The sequence below is a fragment of the Gadus morhua genome, chromosome 2 (genome assembly GCF_902167405.1).
Source record: "Gadus morhua chromosome 2, gadMor3.0, whole genome shotgun sequence".
NCBI lineage: Eukaryota > Metazoa > Chordata > Actinopteri > Gadiformes > Gadidae > Gadus > Gadus morhua.
In genome coordinates, this window is record NC_044049.1 from 11,793,783 (window position 1) to 11,813,378 (window position 19,596).

Below are 19,596 nucleotides of genomic sequence, written 5' to 3' on the forward strand. Positions count from 1 at the left end.
CAAGGGGGGGTTATGTATCTTACGTGCTTACGCGTTACGTCTAAAACGGAGCATATATCGGCCTTTAGGAAAGGACGGGAGCTAATGCTGTCCCACAATTCCTTGCGGCAGGAACATTTTAATAAATTCATAAATCGGCGGTTCAATCAACATGACCGACAGTTATGTCATACAATCATATTTATGTCATAACTGGGATTCATGTCGTTAATTATGAATGGACAGGAGGTTAAACTTGAGAAACCATTTCACGATGTGACAATCATTTCCGTTCAGCTTTGTGCCTATACTTTTATTTCAGATCCTTGGTAATGAAGTTATATTTTTTCTCTGGGTTATATAGCCTGCATGAAGCAACACAAAGAATGCAAAGTATCTTAACATGTGCGCTTAGGAGACTATAGTTACATCTTATGTACTTTCCTCCGTTCGCAGCCCAAGCACCTATGCATTCTCCTTCACATCTTTCCTTGACCTCATGGCATTTTCCATCAAGGTCAAAGAAAAGTCGGAATGAAAAACAAAATAGAATGTAATTCCATTCGACCGTAGGCTAAAATAATCAGACTGCACTTACACTAGGCTGCCGTGGTGTAACCACAATGTTCAAAGATGGACTGCTCAAACGAATCTTAGAAACTTTGCCCCATGTATTTTTTACTGTGTTGTTGCATGCAGGCTTTATGACAATCCATTGAAAAATATATAACTTCATTACCAAGGCTGGAATTCAAATAGAAAAATTGGATAACGCTTCCCAGTCAGAAAAAGCTAAACAAATTGGTTGATAATATTTAAAGATGGCAAATACACAATTGGAAAAAAATCGTACTGCTTTTTTAATGTAGGATGATTAAGTGGTTTGCTATCATACTAATTATGATTAATGAGTATGATTATTGTATGATATGAATTTTTGCTTCACTTTAAACAGTGTCTGTAAAGAGCCTCTGAGTGGGAACAGGGAAGAGATAGCAGCAGACAGACTGTCATTCTGACAGACATTTTATAACAAGACATAGAAAAACTAAAAAATATATGTACCTTATTTTCTTTGAATAACAAGATTCATGATACGTACACACAAGAACACAAAGTCAAGATCTTGTCTTTGTCCACACAGTTCCAATCAGAGGGAGCAGAGCACTGTTAGGCCTTCACCCCAGTTCAGTGTGGACCGTAGGCACACATCATTCACATATCCCTGTGGCCTTAGACTTTGAGGCAATATAAAGTACCGTGAAAGCACACCATTTAATTGTTTCACCTATATATTTGCCTTATAGATTTTCACGGCTGGACCAGGAAACATTGCAGCAGCCAGACAGATATAATTGAATCATAAGACAGAATACATAAAACATGATATTTTCGGGTAAATTACATTCTTTGCAACATTCCAAATGTAGACCTGCATATACAATTTAATCAAAAGATGGAAAACAACATTTTGATAATAAACTAAGAAGGTTGGCCGACAGAAGTTTAGATCTTCAAACAGCCTTATAATAATATTATTAATAATGATTATAATAAGAGTGTGTAAGTAAACGTACACATTATGAGAAAATGCAAAAATGTGCAAAGGATATGTGATTCCTTTGTCCCATGTCACGTGGCACCTCAACCAACATCTGACACCGCATTGAATTATGCAAAAGGACCGTGGGGTTTTCTCCTCTTGCTCACCCTTATAAGTTCTGAAGTGTAAAACAGGACATCTTCCTCAAGTTCAGCTTAAACACAAACCATGTTCTCTATAGCTGTACTGCTGCTGCTCCTGGCTGCTGGCTCTGGTGAGGCTTTATGAGAAAATATCCAATCAATAAGAATACATATTGATTAATAGTTGAAAAAGCTCATTCGTGACAACAATTCTCAACAGGTGTGGACTGTGAACAGCTTACTCAGCCAGAGTCTCTGACAATTCGACCTGGTCAACCTCTGACCATCCGCTGTCAGGTCTCTTATTCTGTTAGTACCTACGAGACAAATTGGATCAGACAACCTGAAGGACACGCACTGGAATGGATTGGATATATTTATACCGGGGGCAAAAGTGTGAAAGACTCCCTCAGTAGTAAATTCAGTCTTGCCGTTGACAGCTCCACTAAAACAGTAACTTTGCAAGGGCAGAACATGCAGCTTGGAGACTCAGCTGTGTATTACTGTGCCAGAGAGACACAGCATTACAAACTGTTGTGAAGGATGAACAAAAACCCTTCACCGTGAGGTGTTATTACTTGAATCCTCCAGAGGGGGAGCTCTAAACCAAACACATCATTCAAAATAGATTATTAAACTCATGAACATCAGCTGATAATAGAGGGAGAGATGAATGCTGAGCTCGCTTGAACCTTTTATATATTGATCAGTTAGGCCTACTGTCATGGTTGTCCGTTTCCTTGTCTGGTTTCGGTGTGTTTCCCTGTTTTTCCTCTTTTACTTTGGTATTTCTGTCTTGTTTCTCCCCATGTCCTGTCAAGTTTCCCTCATTGCGTGCCCTGTGTTTTTTGTATTGAAGCCCTTGTCTTTCTTTTGTTCCTCATCGTATCATTGTGGTTTGTGGTTTGTTGTGTCCTGTGTGATACCTGTGTTCTCGGTGTTCCTTGCCTTTTTGCCATTTGGAGTTAATAAATTGCCCTTTACTAGGGATGTCCGATATTGGCTTTTTTGCCGATATCCGATATGCGATATTGTCCAACTCTAAATTTTCGATGCCGATATCAGCCGATACCGATGTCGATATTTGGGTTATTTTTCCTCAAACCTAATTTAGGTAAGATTACATACCTCCTGTTGTGGAATTAACACAACATGCTTAATGTTATTGTGATGCCCCACTGGATGCATTCTTGAATGCAACAAGGCTTTCCAAATGTTAACATTGTCTGTGCAAAATAAGAAAAATACTTCAACTTAATTTAAGGGAAAAGTGCCATGTTTATTTTTATTTTTTTAATGGTCTCAGACAACAGTTTGGATTACACTCTCCCTGAGATAATCTTGACAATGCCCACAACAAATAGGGCAAATTTGACTTCACAAATGATAAAACATTGTACCTGAACAACTATGTGCAACATAGCAGTATGTTTCTTTAACTAAAACTCAATAACCTTAATTGAATAAATGCACAAATATGAGTCAATTACAATGTGCACTGTACTGCACAATTTTGAAAACATTTATTTGAGCTATAAAAAAAAAGAAAAAAAAAAAAAGAAAAAGAAAATCGGTTTTAAGGCAAAAAAAATCCGATACCGATATTGACAGATATTACATTTTTATGCTAATATCGGGCCGATAATATCGGTGGGCCGATAATATCGGACATCTCTACCCTTTACCTGAACTGTCTGCATTTGGGTCCTACCTGCCTGCCTGCACCCGCTAACTCTTAACAGAATGATACGACCACGATGGGCCCAGCAGACATTCTGAATTCGCTCCGAGATCCAGCCCAGTTCCGGCTCCTAGATCAAGGCCAGTCCAAGCCCCTAGTTCCAGGTTTCTGACCCCTGCCCCAAAGTCAAGTCCCGATCCCCCGAAGCTTTCCAGTTCCCAGTCCCGGAGTTTCCCAAGTCCCCCGTTTCCCCTGAAGCAGTCCGGGTCCCGGCCCCGGAGTTCCCAGAGTCCCCAGTTTCCCCTGCAGCATTCCGGGTCCCAGTCCTGGGATTCCCAGGTTTCCCTGTGTCCCCTGAAGCAGACCCAGCCTTGGAGTCCAGTCCCGAGTCCCCATTAACGCTTCCGGGTTCCGGCCTTCTGCTAAGTCCAGCGATCCAAAGCCCACACCCAGGTTTGCCCAACCATCGTGTGGACCTCAGGTGGTTTCTTTACCTATTGGTCAGCTGTGCGGCCTCCAGAAGGGTTCCCTCGCCTTCGTCTTCGCCGTTGCCGGCCTCCAGAAAGGGTTCCCTCGCCTTCGTCTTCCCGATGCCGGCCACCTGTGGGTCTTCGTCGTTGCCGGCCTCCAGAAGGGTTCCCTCGCCTTCGCCGCTGCCGGCCTCCTGGAGGGTTTCCTCGCCTTCGCAGCTGCCGGCCTTCAGAGGGGTTTCTTCGTCTTCACCGCTGCAGGCCTCCTGAGGGACTGAGCACCCATCGTCCTTTCCGCCGGCCTCCTGAAGGGTTCTGCCTTCACTCTGCCTCTGCTTGCCTCCCAGGCCGTCTGCCTGAAGCTCCCTGCCATGCCCTAGTGCATTTTTCTGGCCGCCCGCCTGAGACCCCTCCTTTCTGCCCCACTTCTCTACCCTGGCCAGCCGGTCACCCTGTGCACTGCCCCATTCCAGTTCCCCGGCCAGGCCTCCTCCTGGCTCCCCTCCACCCACCCTATTTGGGTTTGACTTTCTTCTTTTTCTTTGCTTGTTGTGGGTCACCTGGTAGTCGACTCTTAAAGGGGGGGTACTGTCATGGAATGTCCGTTTCCTTGTCTGGTTTTGGTGTGTTTCCCTGTGTTTCCCTGTGTTTCCTGTTTTACTTTGGTATCTCTGTCTTGTTTCTCCCCCTGTGCTGTCAAGTTTCCCTCCTGTGTGATTACCACTCCCTCCCCTAATGAGTTTCAGCTGTTCCTCGTTGCTTGCCCTGTGTTTTGTATTGAAGCCCTTGTCTTTCCTTTGTTCCTCGTCGAATCATTGTGGTTTGTGGTGAGTTGTGTTACCGGTGCCTTTTTGCCTTTTGGATTTGATAAATTGCCCTTTACCTGAACTGTCTGCATTTGGGTCCTGCCTGCCTGCATCCGCTTACTCTTACCACCTACTGACTAACTTACCGACCAACTTGTTTGAAATACACAAACAGGGAAAAATATATTTTGATAACAACTCATGCAACTATTTCGTGTTAATATTTTTACGTGCTTCATTATCCTAATTTGTGTTAAACGTTCATTATGATTTTTAATTAACAAAGTTGCCTTATCAAAGGTCACACTGCATTGCTACTTTATGGATGCTTTTATATAGCTGTAAGTGGGCCCCTAATACAGTCCTTGAAGACGTTCAAGAAATTCAGCCACTACGAGCCAGTCCCACAATGAGCTTTCCACAAACGAGCAGTTTTTTAGAGGTGGGTCAAGGTGGTGGGTGGGGTTGTGGCCCTGAGCAGCTTGCGGCAACGGTACCATGCGCTCGTGTTTACAGTTGATTTATCGCAATGGCGAGGCGCGCCAAGTTTTTGGTAGTGTTCTCTAAATATTCTAGAACACTCCGGGTGCTCCGGCGGGAGTCCTTGAGCTCTATATCTAAATAATATCATATTATACATAGATCTATATATCTATATCTATATCATGTAGCATATATTATCACGGCCAAAAGCTGTGTGCGCCTCCAGACAATATTATCAATCTCAAACGACTGTGTCGGTTTCTCCGACGTCTCTGGTTCTTCCACTTCCACATCAATCTGAAGTAGACTGAACCGCGACATTGTCTCCCGCTGGAGCCCCGCTGCCGGCTGCCGAGGCACCACCGCCTCGGCAGCGAGCAGCAGCGAGGCAACACCGGGGCGTCTCGTGCCTCGCGGCGGCCGTGCCTCGCGGCGGCCGTGCCTCGCGGCGGTGGTGCCTCGGCAGCAGGGCTCCGGCGGGAGACAATCGCTGGCAACAATCCCATTCTCCTCCATGTCGAGGTTCATGTACTTCAGGGAGTCAAAGCCAAAGTTCCTTTCCCCCAATTCCTTCTCAACCGTGGCTGAGATAACCCACTACGAGTCTAGTTGTGGAGATACCACAGTCACAGAGAACCCGAGGTTATCCAAATAACAAAGAAGTGTACAACACTTGCGTTACAGTGTGTGTATTCACACACACACACACACACACGCACACACGTGGCGCTCGCACGGTCGTAGCTTATTGTCTCATTGGCGGGCCAAATTCTCTGGGCGGGCAAAGCAGAGAACGGGGAGGTAACATGTCCGCGTATGACAACATATGGGGAAATTGCAAATCGGCGCGTCTGAGCTTTGTTTTTTTCAAAGCCAGAGTAGGATACCCAGAGCTCGTTTTACACCTAACGCCATTTGTAGCTACTGGAGGACCATAGGCAGACATGGGGAACTCATATTAACGTTAGAAAACCTCATAAAGTGAAATTGTCATGCCATGGGACCTTAAATATTCACAGCTGGCATCAGTCAGACATATATCTTTTTAATTAAAGACAGAACAACACCTTATTATTAGACAGATAACATGCCTTAGAACACTCCAAATTTAGACCTGGAAATATAATGGTATAAAAGAACAGAAACCTGACGTTAACATAAACAAAAAAGTTAGCCCTACATATATCATGATGATCCATAGCCTACAAGACATACAGCATCCGCAAAAATAACAGAGTTTACATCTTAGAACTGCCTTTATTCTCAAATTGCATTTTACATTTTATTGATGTTATTTCTTGTAAAAAATAAGCAAACATTAATAGTGATGTGCATGATTATAAATGTAAAAAATATTCTTATTAAATATTATAGTAATATGGTTTAAATAACACACTATCAAGTAATGCAAAACAAACGTATAAATGATCTGTGATCCTTCCCCACCCGGCTCACGTATCATTTCAACCAACATTTTCCGCCTAATTGAAATTTGAAAATAAGACTGTGGGTCTTTCTCCTCTCGCTGAGCGTTATAAGGTGTCAGGTGTAGAACAGGACATCTTCCTCCAGTTCAGCTTCAACACAAACCATGTTCTCTGTAGCTGTACTGCTGCTGCTCCTGGCTGCTGGCTCTGCTGAGGCTTCATGAGAAAACATATTTATTCATATTTGAAGTAGCTCATTCATGACCAAAAGCTTGTATTCTCTACAGGTGTGAAATGTGAACAGCTTTCTCAGCCCGAGTCTCTGACTGTCCGACCTGGTCAACCTCTGACCATCCGCTGTCAGGTCTGTTATTCTGTTAGCAGCTTAACATCACACATTTGATAAAACAACCTGATGGAAAAGGACTGGAATGGATTGGAGGGATTAATACTGGTTGGAAAGGAGTGAAAGACTCCCTTAGTAGTCAATTCAGTCTTGCCGTTGACGGCTCCAGTAACACAGTAATTTTGCAAGGCCAAAACATGCAGGCTGGAGACTCAGCTGTCTATTATTGTGCCAGATAGCCGCATCATTACAAACTGTTGTAAAGGATGAACAAAAACCCTTCACCCATGAGGTATTAATTGAATCATCAAGAGGGGGAGCTCTGAACCAAACAAATCATTAAAATAGATTATTTAATTCATGAGCATCAGTTGATAAATAGAGGGGGAGATGAAGGCCGAGCTCGCTGTAACATTTTATTTACTCTTTTTTATTCATTGATCAGTTAGGCCAACTGACTAACTTACCGACCAACTTTCTTGTGAAGATGTTTAAGTGGTTCATTATCCTAATTTGTGTTTACTGATTATTATGCAATGTACTTTCTTTTCGTTTTTCATTGTCATTTTAATTAACAGACTTTCCGTATTAATCTTCACAGCTGGACATGGAAACAAAACATCAGCCAGACATACATAATTTTATCACAAGACAGAACACATGTAACCCCTTATTATTAGACAGATAACATTTCTTAAAAGACTCCGAATTTAGACCTGAAAATGAAATGTTATAAAAGGTCAGAAAGCCTCACATTATTAAAGAAAAAAAAAATTAGGCCTACAAATATCATGGTCCATACAAGACTTACACCATCCGCACAATAACACAAAATGTTGATCTTAAAACCGCCTTTGTTCTCAAATTACATTTTTTATTGTATTAATGATATTTTTTAAATACAAGCAAATATTTAAAAAGATGCATTTTATTATAAATCTTTATAACCCTTTAAAATAAGAAAATATAAATAATGAATGCAAATATTATAGTAATATGGTTTAAGTAACAGACTTTCAAATAATGCAAAAACGGGTAAATGATCTACCATCTGACACCTCATTTAATTATGCAAATAGGACTGTGGGTCTTTCTCCTCTCGCTGAGCCTTATAAGGTGTCAGGTGTAGAACAGCACATCTTCCTCCAGTTCAGCTTCAACACAAACCATGTTCTCTGTAGCTGTACTGCTGCTGCTCCTGGCTGCTGGCTCTGGTGAGGCTTCATGAGAAAACATCCAACCCATAAGAAAACATATTGATTCATAGTTGAAGTAGCTCATTTATGACTAAAAGCTTATATTCTCTATAGGTGTGAACTGTGAACAGCTTACTCAGCCCGAGTCTCTGACTGTCCGACCTGGTCAACCTCTGACCATCCGCTGTCAGGTCTCTTATTCTGTAAGTAGCTACTGGACAGCTTGGATCAGACAACCTGAAGGACACGCACTGGAATGGATTGGATGGATTCATACCGGGGGCAAAAGAGTGAAAGATTCCCTTAGTAGTAAATTCAGTCTCACCCTTGACGAGGCCAGTAAAACAATTACTTTGCAAGGACAAAACATGCAGCCTGGAGACTCAGCTGTGTATTACTGTGCCAGAGAGTCACAGTGTTAGAAACTGTTGTCAAGGATGAACAAAAACCCTTCACCCGTGAGGTGTTATTATTACTAGAATCCTCCAGAGGGGGAGCTCTAAACCAAACACATCATTCAAAATAGATTAATAAACTCATGAACATCAGCTGATAAATAGAGGGAGAGATGAATGCCAAGCTCGCTGGAACATTTAATTTACTTTATTATTCATTGATCAGTCAGACCTACTGACTAACTTACTGACCGACTTGTTTGAAATATACAAACAGGGAAATAATTATTTTGTTAACAACTCATACAGCTATTTCTTGTGACGATGTTTACCTTGTTCTTTCTCCTAATATGTGTTAAATGATCATTGTGAAACATGTTTTATTTTTGTTCTTCATTGTCATTTGAATGAACAGAATTGGTTTATTAATCTTCATAGCTGGACCTGGAAATAAAGCATCGGCCAGACATATATCATTTCATCACAAGACAGAACAGATATAACCCCTTATTATTAGACAGACTACATTTCTTAAAAGACTACAAATATAGACCTGAAAATAAAATGTTATAAAAGGACAGAAAGCCTCACGTTATTAAAAAACAAAAAAGTAAGGCCTATAAATATTATGATCCATACAAGACTTACAGCATTCACACAACAACACAAAATGTCGATCTTAAAACAGCCCTTATTCGACCATGACGTTATAAATTATTTACTTTTTATTTTTTTAATACAAGTAAATATAAACAATGATATGATTATAAATCTTAATAACACAAAAAAAAAATATATGTAAAAAAATATAATATTAATATGGTTTAAATAACACACTATCAAATAATGCAAAGACGTGTAAATGATCTGTGATCCTGCCCCCCGGTCATGTAGCTTCTCAACCAACATTTGACGCCTCCTTGAATTATGCAAAAAGGACTGACGCTGAGCCTTATAAGGTGTCAGTGTAGAACCGGACATCTTCCTCCAGTTCAGCTTCAACACAAACCATGTTCTCTGTAGCTGTACTGCTGCTCCTGGCAGCTGGCTCTGGTGAGGCGTCATGAAAAAATATCCAACCCATAAGAAAACATATTTATTCATATTTGAAGTATCTCATTCATGACCAAAAGCTTGTATTCTCTACAGGTGTGAACTGTGAACAGCTTACTCAGCCCGAGTCTCGGACTATCCGATCTGGTCAGTCTCTGACCAATCCTTTGCAATGATTAAAGTGCCTTTAACACATGCTTATTGACCCACATTGTCCTGTGCAATTTGGTGGTGCGTGCCATCACCAATAGTGCAGAACAGTTTTTGCTCCTACTGTCTCTCCCTCTCTATTTCTGCTCTTTCTGTGTGTGTGTGTGTGTGTGTGTGTGTGTGTGTGTGTGTGTGTGTGTGTGTGTGTGTGTGTGTGTGTGTGTGTGTTATTTTTGTGTGCCAGCCTTTTTGCCTCTGAAATCTCTTCATCTGTTCTCTGTTAAAAAATATATCATGTCTACCTAATGTTGTTTTGTTTGTGTGTGTGTGTGTGTGTGTGTGTGTGTGTGTGTGTGTGTGTGTGTGTGTGTGTGTGTGTGTGTGTGTGTGTGTGTGTGTGTGTGTGTGTGTGTGTGTGTGTGTGTGTGTATGTGTGTGTGTGTGTTGTGTAAATTTCATCATGGCTCGAAAGAAGTTGGGTGCCTCATAGCTCTGCCACTTTCACTGTATGATTATCAATCCTTTGCCATGATCTGTTGTGTACTTACTTAAACTCTGGATGATCCTGTGTCAATCCAGAGACGCATATTCTGAATTGCATTGTGCTTCATTTGTGCCTCTTTCCTGTATACAGCCAAATTAAACGCTGTATCTTGATTGTACTTCTTATCTGTGACTGTGGATCTGATGTCTCACTTTGGTATACTTTTACCAACCCAGGTGAGCCGAAAAACCTGCAGCTGTTGTTTCACAGCTCTCTCATACAAAGGAAAAATAACGGCCAAAACGGTGTCCCTGGACAGGAAGTGGGCGGAAGGGGTATAAAAGCTCATATTTCATTGAGCATTAATGATTTGCTTCACTTTCATTCATATTGTGTGATAGGGCAAGGACCTAATTTTACAAAAAAAAGTGTAATCTGTTAGTGAGTAAATTTGAGTTAGGCATAGAAGGCATTGGTGTAACAAATGATTTATATTTATTTGTCATTTGACTGACATGCATGGAATAGACTTTATTTTTGACCGGGCGCTCATGTACATTCATTTACATATACAACCGGCTATGTTGTAAATAAAACGTATGCGTGCTACTGAACTCTGTTTCAGCTAAAGGCAGATCACAGAATTCAGACCCAGTCACTATAAAGTAATTCTTGCATGATTATGTAAGTACATAACATGCTCCAAAATAGGTAAAAGTATCTTGAGGAACGCAGTTCCCTCGCTTACTGCGACACCACCTTCTACAGGCCACAGCAAACACACATCACACCGGGACCTGTTTAGAGGCATAGAAAGAAAATCAAAAAATACAGAGAAACATGAGAAAGGAATTCAGAAATGTTTTTCTGTTTTCAATTGTCCACCCAATGAAGCCACAATAGATGAGTTACGTAATTTATCTCCCCCATTTAAATCTGTACATGTAACCTAAAGATAAATATTTAGCAAGTGTTACATATTCTTGAATTCATGCTAGCTGGCGTATTTTTAGGTGGAAGTGGAGGAGGAGCGCTGTTTGAACACGTTAGCGGAGGACAGGGCTGAGCAGGCAGGACCATAAAGCATCCCCACAGGCCTAAAAAAGCCTCTTGGAAAGCAGAAGTGAAACTTGGTCGCTTTAGCGGTGCATTAAAGACACCAGGTGCAAGACTAAATATGGCAGCAAGGGAAATATGCTTCACATTTTAATATCAAGAATGATTTACATTACTGACTTATTGGTGGTTTTGGAATTTTCTGGACTGTTGCCCACAAACGTTTTAGAAACTTGTACACTTGTACTGGTTATTTTTCCCCCAAAAAAGTTTTGACTAAAACAATTGTTGATACTTAAATATTTCCTAATTTTAATAAAATAACAAATAAGTTTCAGTCATAAGCAATGTGGGCAAATCGTTTGCCATAGCGTCAGTAAGGGTGTGTTTAAACGCTGTTTTGGGGGCCCGGTGCACGCCAGGGGGCCCCCAAATGACATGGCTGTAACAAGGTCCATTGCTACACATCACCTTGATGGCTGCTACACTCCATCTAGGTGACTTTTATTGGGCACCTCGGCAAGGATGCAGTGTGATCGTGGTGTAAGATTCCATTTTATTATAAAAGTTGCGGTGAATGAACATCACAATGGTGCTCAACTGTGTGGGGAGATGACTGGTTTAACTGGTGCACACTGATTACTCAATGTGCAACAGGTGTGCAGCCTAACCCAGCCCCTGAGTTCAGAATCTTCCAGTTAAGGCTGCTTAAGACAGTCATTGTCCACACACTCCCACATACCCCAAAAAATCGCCCCCCATCCAAAAATGCTATACATAAACTCGACCAGGGTTACGCTACCCAACTCAACCAACTAACTCTTTAACAGGGTTACCATACCCAAAATAAAAAATAAAAAACCCCATTGTCCCAAAACCTCCCCAGGGTGACGTACAGGCTGGCAGAAGTGTGGTATGGCCTTGGCTGCTCCAGGCTGATTTCAAGGGAGGCTAGCCACAGACGTTTGCCTGTTGCTGTTGCTGTTGCTGCCTCCTGCATTGGACTGCACTGTTGGGGAAAAAGGCTGATGCTGGGTGGTGGCTGTCAGGAGATTGCTGGTTAAACCTGTGCACACTGATTACTCAATGTGCAACAGGTGTGCAGCCTCACACCGACCCATTCTCGGCCAGGTGAGGCTGCTTAAACCAGCCATCATCCACACACACAACCACACATAAACAGTGGCATTTAACTTTCTTTTGCTCCGTATTTGTGAGACCAATCATGTTGCTGGGGGCATATATCTTTAAACTTCTAATTGGCGAACACAAACTTGGAAAGATTCAAATCAATACTGTACAGACTGTCCACTGTAGAAATACACTTATTAGAATAGAACTTCACTATAAAGTCTCCCTAACGGGAAACAAGCCGAAAAACCCACTCTCACTTTTTGGTTTCCAGCTGAGGCTCTATGCAGTCTATCTATAATAAGAGCCGGCCCTCCCTATAATAATAATAATAATACATTTAATTTAGAGGCGCCTTTCAAGACACCCAAGGTCACCTTACAGAGCATATAGTCATCATACATTTTTTAAAAAGCAAGACATTGTGGAAAAAAAAATAAAAAATAAAAAAAATAAATAAATAAATAAACATAAGCAATAAGAAATAAAAAAAAAACAATCAAAACAGTGATCAGTTAGACGTTGTGTGCGAGTTTGAACAAGTGAGTTTTGAGTTGTGACTTGAAGGTTGAAATGGTGTCTGACTGTTTTATGTGTGGGGGGAGGGAGTTCCAGAGCCTGGGTGCTGAACAGCTGAATGACCGGGCACCCATTGAAGTGAGTCGTGATGTGGGGATACATAGTAGTCCAGCAGAGGTTGAGCGGAGGAAGCGGGAGGGAGTGTATTCTTGGAGGAGGTCGCAGAGATAACTGGGGGCTAGGTTGTGGAGAGCTTTGTAGGTGTATACACAAATTAAGCAGCCGCATAGGGCCCCCGACCGCCAGGGGGCCCCCAAGAGCGCTGTATTTTATCTTTTCCTTTTTTTATTTTTTTATACACAAAGCAATTTAATTAACAAGAAATTAAACATTATAAACATACAGCCCATATTCATGATAACCTAAAATGACCTGATTCTGACTGACCTGGCAACCCTAAACATGTTGTTAATGTAATGCTCGGTGTTGCTGAGAGGGCAACAAGCAAGGAACTTGATGTTTGATTCAGTGCAGGCGCTTGCTTGTTTGGGATCAGTCAGGCGCTTGCTGGACTGATCCCAAACTGGCAACCGCGATGACGACGATACGGTTCATGACAAAGCTAAACGAAGCTCGCTACCTTTGTCCGACATTGCCTCTCTCTCTCGCTCTTTCCCCATGGGCCTGTTCTAGCCCTTTAAAATAAATAGGCGGAATAAGTTTTGCGCCTCCCGTTCCTATAGGTGGGCGGCAGTCAGGCCTGCCTTAACCTGCCATTGTGCTCTGGGGCTGAGGTTTCGTAGGCCCCCTGAGAGGGGATCTTACAATGAAGATGTGTAACTTTTTTTTTTTTGCCGTTGTTGACGGGGGGGGGGGGGGGGGGGGGGGGGGTAGTGTGGCTGTGGTGTAAAGGGGCCACTGGCCCTCTTTTTTCTTGGCTGAGGATAGGCCTCTGATCTTTGTAAGCCCCAAACAAAAAATCACATTCTCTTGGGCCTTCGCCGATCTGGGGGCCTATCATGGGCCAGTATAAAACAAAAAAAATAATAATAATAATAATAAAAAAATCTTTTTTTTTTTTTTTTTTTACTGCAGCTCATGATAGGCCCCCCGATCGGCGTAGGCCCTGGGGCTTCAGCCCAGGCAAGCCCGTGCATTAAGGCGGCCTTGGCGGCAGTAGCTCAGGAGGTAGAGCGGGTTGGCTGGTAACCTGAAGGTTGCCGGTTCAATCCCCGGCTCCTCCTAGCTGAGTGTCGAGGTGTCCTTGAGCAAGGCACCTAACCCTGACTGTTAGCTCCCAACGAGCTGGCTGTCGCCTTGCATGGTTGACTCCGCTGTCGGTGTGTGAATGTGTGCGTGAATGGTGAATGTGAGGCAACATTGTAAAGCGCTTTGGGTGGCCGATGGTCAGAAAAGCGCTATATAAATGCAGTCCATTTATAGCGAGTGGAGCGTTGCCCTGTTAATTGACTATACTAAACATCCTTGAAGACACATATTAAATGATTTACCTTTACTTTGATTAGCAGTTTTTCACCCCACTAGACCTACTACGTTGCATTTAAACAATGTGTGATGAATGGACAACAAACAATGGAAAAGTTTCAGAACATTTTCTTTTAAATTATTTTAAATAACTTATATGCATACATAAACAAACAACCTCCATGCATACTTTGAAGATGCTCAAGAATATTTTCATGAAATTAACTATATAATAAATAAATAAGCAAAAAGGATCAAGTCTAATAAATTGCACGTACAAAAATGCTACAAAGAATGTTCATGGATATTTAACAAATCATGACAGTAGATGAACTCCATAAACTGGGCAAAAGCTCGTAAGCACACTGTAAGGACAATTTAATGTTTCCAGTTTATGACCCAAAAACTGGATTAACTATACACTCAAACTACAAACAAAAGTCCTATTATGGATAAGTAAGTACCACCAGAAACAGTTGTATCTGGCTGGCTATATGCACCAAATTGAAGCAGCATTAGAATTTGACTCGTCTAGACTTCCTTATGGCAAAAACAGCAACAATAGTACTAGTTGTATTAAATTCAGAGACAGTGAACATGAAGGATCAGGTGTCTTTTCTCCTGCAGGTGCAGGGCTCTGCAAATATTGCCTGAGTGCATCTGGCCCATTCAAAAACCACTGGTCATTTTAAATTTGCATTCATGTAGGTTATCATTGAAGTTATGTTAGCTAGTAATACGTAGCAAGCTAGCAAAGTAGGTTAACAGACGCTAGCTAGCGATAGCTGAGTGGCAGCAATATTGGGTGATGCACAATACTATTTAGTTTGAAACTCTAATGGCTGAGGTCACTTACCTCTGGGCTTTCTTTTCTCCTTCTTTTTTGCGTTTTCGTCCCTGCACACCAGTGTTTAGACCTCTTCATTTTGAGAATCCATATACTGTATGTCAAGCTTGACGAATATGCAGTGTGTAAGCTTTACTTTGACTGTTTCAGTGAGTATACTTAATAAGTAGGAAAATAATTAGGACTAATCGTGTTCAAAGAGGTACGGATAAAAACCGTAAGGGTTATGAATGCATACAGTTGCTTGTTCTCTGTGGCAAAACCACTCAATCAACCGCAAAGCAGGGCCCCAAAATTATCTTGCTTAGGGCCCCCAGGTGGACAGGGCCGGCCCTGTCTATACAGTAGCTGCAGCTGGGCTACGGTAGAATAAAATGCTAAGGAAAAAGGCTTCAATGCTTCCTTTCTTATTGAGTGTATCGAGTATAGGGTACACTGGACCATCCTTTAGGAAAGGAAAGGAGCTAATGCTGTCCCACAATTCCTTGCGACAGGTCAATTATGGCAAACAATCATATTAATGTCATAACTGGGATTCATGACGATAAATATGAATGGACAGGGGGTTGAACTTGAGAAACCATTCACGATGTGACAACCATTTCCGTTCACCTTTGTGCCTATACTTTTATTTCAGATCCTTGGCAATGAAGTTATATTTTGTTCTCTGGGTTATATAGCCTGCATGAAGCAACACAGAGTATGCAAATTATCTTAACATGTGCACTTAGTAGACCATCTTCGGAAAGTTGTACTTTCACCAGGACAGATCAACGTCAAAAAAGGTACATTTTATGTGCTTTCCTAACCTCTTTTCTCTACCTCAATAAAAAAAGGTCATGCCACTTTGATACTTCTGGGTTATTTCACTCAGTAAGTTGCCATTCTAAGCAAAAAACAAGCACCCAGCATTCTCTGTCACATCTTTCCTTGACCTCATGGCGTTTTCCATCAAGGTCAAGGAAAAGTCGTTAGGAAAGGAAATAGAATGTAATTTAATTCGACCACAGCCTAAAATAATCTGACTGCATTTACACTAGGCTGCCGTGGTGTAACCACAATGTTCAAAGATGGACTACTCAAACGCATCTTAGAAACTTTGCCCCATGTGTTCTTACTGTGTTGTTGCATGCAGGCTGTATAATGTTTTACTTCACTTTACACAGTTTCTGTAAAGATCTTCTGAGTGGGAACAGGGAAAGATAGCAGCAGTCGGACTGTTACATTTGATAACAAGGCATACAAACAAAAAAACATGTACCTTTATTTTCTTCGAATAACATGATACATGTTGCATGTCCAAAACATGACAATGAGCAACATACACACAAGAACACAAAGTCAAGATCTTGTCTTTGTCCACGCTGTTCCAATCTGAGGGAGCAGAGCACTGTAAGGCCTTCACCCCAGTTCAGTGTAGCACACATCATTCACATAATCCCTGTGGCTTTAGGCTTTGAGGCAACCTAAAATAATGTGAAAGCACACCATTTGGTAACACTTTACAATAAGGTACGCAAAAACGTGGGTAGTTACTGAGGAACGAATGAGTAATGAATGATGAACTACCAGGAGGCCCTAACAGGGCCCTGTTAGGGCCCTAAGTGAGTTACTCAGTAACTACTGAGGAGTTACTGGTAAACAGACTTGGGGACTACTGTATTCGTTACTGAGTAACAAATGATGAACAACCAGGGCCCTAACAGGGCCCTAAGTGACTTGCTCAGTAACTACTGATCAGTTACTGGTAAACAGACTAGGGGATACTGTATTAATTAATCATTCTGTGAATTAGCAAACTGACCAATTGATTATGAAAGCAACTGAATTTTCCTGGGATTTCACAATTAGTTGTTAAATTAACAGGACACAGACGGGATGATTGTCATATTTTAATAAAGATATTCACATATACACACAATACATACATTAATATTCACATTTAAGGTTTATTATGTGGCATTAGTAATGCTGATGGCTTAAAAGCAATTGTCCACCGCTGCAGGGCACGCTTTAAACCTGCCGCCCTTGGTTTCAAGCGCTGTCGAGGGCTGGCTTGGGTCCCACACTGGATCGACTGGTGGAGCTGGATCTGACTGATGATGAGTTGTTACTCATTCGCGAACCATTGGTTCACCAGTAGTTAAGCTTATTGAACCATTCGTTTACCAGTAGTTAAGCTTTTTTAATCATTCGTTTACCAGTAGTGAAGCTTTTTGTGTACCTTCATGTAAAGTAATGCATCATACTGAGTTGTTACTCTTTCGCGAACCATTCGTTCACCAGTAGTTAAGCTTTTGAAACCATTAGTTTACCAGTAGTAAAGCTTTTTTAATCATTCGTTTACCAGTAGTGAAGCTATTTGTGTACCTTCATGTAAAGTAATGCATCATACTGAGTTGTTACTCTTTCGCAAACCATTCGTTCACCAGTAGTTAAGCTTTTGGAATCATTCGTTTACCAGCAGTGAAGCTTTTTGAATCATTCGTTTACCAGTAGTGAAGCACTTTAGGGTTAGCTATAAAACGCCAAACCACTGTTGATGACAATGAGGGATCTACAGCCACTTTAGTTAAAGATTTATAACATCCCCTAGTCTGTTTACCAGTAACTCCTCAGTAGTTACTGAGTAACTCACTTAGGGCCCTGTTAGGGCCCCCTGGTAGTTCATCATTCGTTACTCATTCGTTCCTCAGTAACTACCCACGTTTTGCGTACCTTATTGTAAAGTGTTACCCACCAGGTAATTGTTTCACCTATATAGTTGCCCTATAGATTTTGACAGGAAACATTGCAGCAGCCAGACATATATAATTGTATCACAAGACAGAATACATATTACACGCTATTTTTGGAGAAATTACATGCTTTACAACATTCCAAATGTAGACCTGCATATACAATTTAATCAAAAGATAGAAAACAACATTTTGTTAAAAAACTAAAAAGGTAGGATAGATCTTTAAACAGTCTTATAACAATATTATTAATAATGATTATAATAATATTGTGTAAGTAAACGTACACATTATAAGAAAATGCAAAAATGTGTAAAGGATCTGTGATTCCTAAGTCCCATGACACGTAGCATCTCAACCAACATCTGACACCGCATTGAATTATGCAAAAGGACTGTGGGGTTTTCTCCTCTTGCTCACCCTTATAAGTTCTCAAGTGTAAAACAGGACATCTTCCTCCAGTTCAGCTTCAACACAAACCATGTTCTCTGTAGCTGTACTGCTGCTGCTCCTGGCTGCTGGCTCTGGTGAGGCTTCATGAGAAAATATCCAATCAATAAGAAAACATATTGATTCATGTTTAAGAAGCTCATTTATGACCACAAGCTTATTCTCTACAGGTGTGAACAGTGAACAGCTTACTCAGCCAGAGTCTCTGACTATCCAACCTGGTCAACCTCTGACCATCCGCTGTCAGGTCTCTTATTCTGTTAGTAGCCACTACACAGCTTGGATCAGACAACCTGAAGGACACACACTGGAATGGATTGGACAGATTTATACTGGGAACAAATTAATGAAAGACTCCCTTAGTAGTAAATTCAGTCTCACCCTTGACGTGGCCAGTAAAACAATTACTTTGCAAGGGCAGAACATGCAGCCAGGAGACTCAGCTGTGTATTACTGTGCCAGAGAGACACAGCATTACAAACTGTTGTAAAGGATGAACAAAAACCCTTCACCCGTGAGGTGTTATTACTTGAATCCTCCATAGGGGGAGCTCTAAACCAAACACATCATTCAAAATAGATTATTTAACGATTGCCAAATTATTCTACACAGCTGGACTTGGAAATAAAGCATCAGCCAGACATATATAATTTTATCACAAGACAGAACACATATAACACCTTATTATTAGACACATAACATATCTTAAAAGACTTCAAATTTAGACCTTAAAATGAAATGTTAAGGTCTAAAAGGACAGAAGGCCTGACGTTATTAATAAAAAAAAGAGTTAGGCCTAAAAACATCATGATCCATACAAGACTTACATCATACACACAATAACACGAAATGTTGACCTCAAAACAGCCTTTATTCTCAAATTACGTTTACAATCATATTAATCTTACTTTTTTAAATGCAAGCAAATGTAAAAAAATATATGTATTATTATAAATCTTAATAACACATTAAAATAAGAAAAAGAAAATATAAAAAAAATATTGTAGTAATATGGTTAAGTAACACACTATCAAATGATGCAAAAACGTGTAAAAATCTGTGATTCCTCTCCCCCATGTCAAGAAGCATCTCAAGCACTATCTGCTACCTCATTTAATTATGCAAATAGGACTGTGGGTCTTTCTCCTCTCGCTCAGCCATATAAGTTCTCAAGTGTAAAACAGGACATCTTCCTCCAGTTCAGCTTCAACACA

The 19,596-nt window shown here is 41.1% G+C and overlaps 1 long non-coding RNA gene and 1 gene segment (V, D, J or C); both read left to right on the plus strand.

The window, feature by feature from the left end:
• The first annotated feature begins 1,680 nt into the window (after window positions 1–1,680).
• On the plus strand, window positions 1,681–19,266 carry LOC115537948 (Ig heavy chain V region 5A-like). The segment is given in 3 exon segments: window positions 1,681–1,796; window positions 6,820–6,896; window positions 18,630–19,266. Coding segments are annotated over 3 exon segments (366 nt in total).
• On the plus strand, window positions 9,462–9,734 carry LOC115538111 (uncharacterized). The gene is made up of 2 exons (XR_003975081.1): window positions 9,462–9,522; window positions 9,619–9,734. It is a non-coding gene; the product is annotated as an uncharacterized LOC115538111 (long non-coding RNA).
• Window positions 19,267–19,596: the final 330 nt, after the last annotated feature.